This window comes from Cavia porcellus, unplaced genomic scaffold (assembly GCF_034190915.1).
Source record: "Cavia porcellus strain 051 isolate PalLab524CR breed Dunkin Hartley unplaced genomic scaffold, mCavPor4.1 scaffold_26, whole genome shotgun sequence".
NCBI classification, from domain to species: domain Eukaryota; kingdom Metazoa; phylum Chordata; class Mammalia; order Rodentia; family Caviidae; genus Cavia; species Cavia porcellus.
The window spans coordinates 28,357,932-28,361,532 of NW_026947509.1; the positions used below are offsets into that span (position 1 = coordinate 28,357,932).

The 3,601-nt window shown below is 46.5% G+C and overlaps 1 protein-coding gene across 1 annotated transcript; it reads right to left on the minus strand.

Annotated features, from left to right (window-relative positions):
• Positions 1-2,138: 2,138 nt before the first annotated feature.
• On the minus strand, positions 2,139-3,089 carry LOC100727051 (olfactory receptor 9S13-like). The gene has a single exon (XM_013157369.2). It carries the CDS (start codon positions 3,087-3,089, stop codon positions 2,139-2,141), a length of 951 nt encoding a protein of 316 aa, XP_013012823.1.
• Between the last annotated feature and the right edge of the window lie 512 nt (positions 3,090-3,601).

Sequence of the window (3,601 nt, forward strand, 5' to 3'; positions counted from 1 at the left end):
ACAATCCATACAATTATAGAATCAGATACTTTAGTATTAGAAAAATCTGGTCATGTAGAAAAAAGTTGAGTTTACAAATTAAGCTTCAAAATAAAAATATTTCTGATGTTGACCCTTGTCACACATGGGATATTGTACTCAGGACTCCTTTGATGCGCATCAGTAAAATTTAAAATTTATATTTTTCCTGTACAGCTTCAAAAAGCACATATCTTTCTTTTATTTACTCTAAACCTTTTTTATATTTATGTTATTTTTATATTTGACTGCAAGACTTCCTGGGAGTTTTTGGTTTTATCTTTTCATGTACTGTATTTTAATTCTTAAATTTAGTAATATATCGTGACACAGTGTTAGGCTATACAAAGAGTATCTTGGAAAAAAGTGGAATCTGGAAACACATCCACATGGACCTGGATGCTTGGCTTATGAAAAGGTGGTTTTGTAGGGTTCTTCGTGGAAAGCACAGTTTCCTGTACAAATGATCAACTGGAAGATATGTGGCCAAAAACAAAACTAAAGAAAACTGGAACCTTACATTCCTTCAAGTCGATCACTACATTTCCTTCAGGTAAGTTGTGATTGATTACAGGAAACAATAAGCAAACTAACTTCTGGAAGACAGAGGGAGATTCTGGGACTGGAGTAGGCTGAGGTTTTTCTTAACATGAGACAGAATTCACTAACCATGAAGAGACACGCTGACAAACTTAAAAGTCAACTGTGAGAACGTCTGCTCTACAGGTGATACCAGACAAAAATAGTTGGTGGGGGAAAAGCTACACAGGAGAGAGGATATATTTGAAAATTACCTAATTGACAAAGTGCTCAGATTCAGGGAGTGTGAATAACTTTCACAAGGAAAGAGCAGAGAATACTCCCAAAAATGTAGACCACAAAACAACCCCAAGCAGGACATCTGGATGGCTACTAAATATATGAAGAGGTGAGCACTCACTAGCTAGTAGGGAAATACAAATTAAACCATAGGAAATATCAGCATAAGTGACTAAATTAAATTTTGGCACTTATATAACATGCTCACTTATGTCTACCCCCCTACCAAGCAATCACACTCCTGAGAATTTCCATCAGCGTCCCATTCTGCATACACTGAGCAACATGGGGAGAGTGTGATAGCAACATTGCTTAGAAGGGGATAACTGGAAACCATGCATGAGTCCCTCAAGAGGGGAACAGATGCTGTTTTCCTATGTTGCGGTCTTACATCACGAGAAATCAAGGAAGTATTAGTATAGACAATTGTGGATTTGCCTCATGAAGATGATGTTAGGCCACAGAAATGAAGAACAAAGACAAACGTGATCCTGTCATAGATAGTTTCCTGCAGGCAGGGCCACTGCGGTCAGGGTCTGGCCAGGGATTAGATGGGAGGGACAAGGATGAGGCATACATGGAAGTAACTGTGGGATCAAGTATCTTTTTCCTAACCTGAGTGGTACTGGACCCCCAGGCCGAGGACTTATGGCTTAATCAGATCATACGTATGTACCCACCACCATATTCACCCCAGATAACTCCTGCGTGAGAGAGGTACTGTTTGTCAGATCCAGCCACTGATGACAAACTCTTCATGGGGAACGCTTGGATGTAGAGTTAAAGTGGTTTTAAACAGGTCTTTTTGTCAGTGGAATGTGAGCTGGAGGAGAGAATAGCAGAGGAGGAGGATTTCCATACCGTGACCACAACAGGCCACAAGAACCAGCCTTGCATCTGGGCGGGGTCCAGAAGGGAGATTGGTGTGTGGATGTAATTAGAGATTGGGATTTTTTCAAAACTAAATCAAAAGTGCATGCCATCCCCAAATATCCACTCCCTGTCCTAGAGAAAATCCCTTTGAATGCCAGTGCAGGTGAGTATGTATGCCTTGTACTCCCACAGAAAGTAACCTACTCCATCTCTGAACCATTCATTTTCTGGGAGGAAAAACCATGGCTGATTCTTTAAGGTAAATATCTGTTCCATGATATGCTCTCAAAAAGTGTTGCATGAATGGATGGATGAAAGAAAGCTAGAAAAAGAAAAAAGAAGGAAGGAAATAAACATTCTCAACCCACACAGTGGTCCCTTACAGCCGTATTCCTACCCCAGGACATTGCATCTCACTGACCACCCCTTCATAGGGCCACTTGTCTCTGTCCCAGCCTTCGCAGGGCATCCTTTACATCCTGATTCCGCAGGCTGTAGATGAGGGGGTTGAGCATAGGGATGACCTGGGTGTAGAAGATGGAGATCACCTTGCCCTGCTCCATGGACTCCACTGCCCCTGGCTGTGCATACATGACAAACACGGTCCCAATGAACAGGGACACGGCTGTTATGTGAGAAACACAGGTAGAGAAAACCTTTACCCTCCCCGACTCTGAATGCATCCTGAGGATGGTCACTGTGATGTAGCCATAAGAGATGAGGACCACAAGAGTGGTGCCCACAATAATGAGCCCACAGATGGCAAACATGACCAGTTCATTGAGAGCTGTGTCAGCACAGGCGAGCTGCAGCAGTGGGGGCACATCACAGAAGAAGTGGTTGATGCGGTTGGAGCTGCAGAAGGGGAGCTGGAACGTGAGGCTGGTCTGCGCAATGGAGTTGAGGCAGCCTCCGCAGTAGGTTCCCAGCACCAGACGGGTGCATCTTTTGGGACACATGGTCATGCCATAGCTCAGGGGGCTGCAGATGGCCATGAAGCGGTCGTAAGCCATGACCCCCAGGAGCAAGCCCTCAGTGGTGACAAGTAGTGAGAAAAAGCAGAGCTGAGTGGCGCAGCCTGCAAAACTGATGACCTTGGAGGAGGAGAAGAAATTGGCCAGAGTGTTAGGGGTGATGACAGATGAGTAGCAGAGGTCCAGGAAGGACAGGTTCTTGAGGAAGAAGTACATGGGGGAGTGCAGGCGGGCATCCAGGGTGATGACGACGATCATGGTGAGGTTGCCCACGATGGTCACTATGTACAGGACCAGGAACAGAGCAAAGAGCAGGGCCTGGGTCTCCACACCTCCCCTGAACCCTTCCAGCACAAACTCCCACAAGGGCACTATTGAGAGATTTCCATGTCTGTGGGTCGTCATGGCCCTGGGCTGGGACAGCAAGCTAGAGAGGACAGTGGAGGGAGTGAGAGGAACAGGGTCATAGTCTCACGATCACATATCCCATGGTGCACAGGAAGCTGTCAGTGTCAGGCTGTCCACGACCAGGAGGCTGCTGTGTCCTGGATCCCCTTCCAGATGAGCTCATTGTGCCTTGAAAGGGGAAATGTTCTCTGAGTTCAATAATTCAGGTGTCTGTGCTGGGCCCTTCCTATGTGGGTGACTTTGCTTTGTGGAATGCAAAAGCACGCCCAGAGCTGAGCTGCTGTGGACAGTGTTCTGGGGATGACACCCCTACATGGTGCCCCTCTCTGAGCAGCTGCCCTGTTTCCCCTGAGAGAGGCTTCTCAGTAGCACCATCTGGTCACTGTCCCATCCCACACTGCCCAGCTCTCCCTCCTCAATCAGGACATGGTTGTGAGAGCTCCTGTCTACCAGGCCTGCAGCAGTGGTCACACCACCTCCAGGAGTGCTGCTGAGCGCCTGGAGGCATC

Coding starts and splice junctions, on each gene's coding strand:
- LOC100727051 (XM_013157369.2), bottom strand. CDS start 3,089: ATGACGACCCACAGACATGGAAATCTCTCAATAGTGCCCTTGTGGGAG.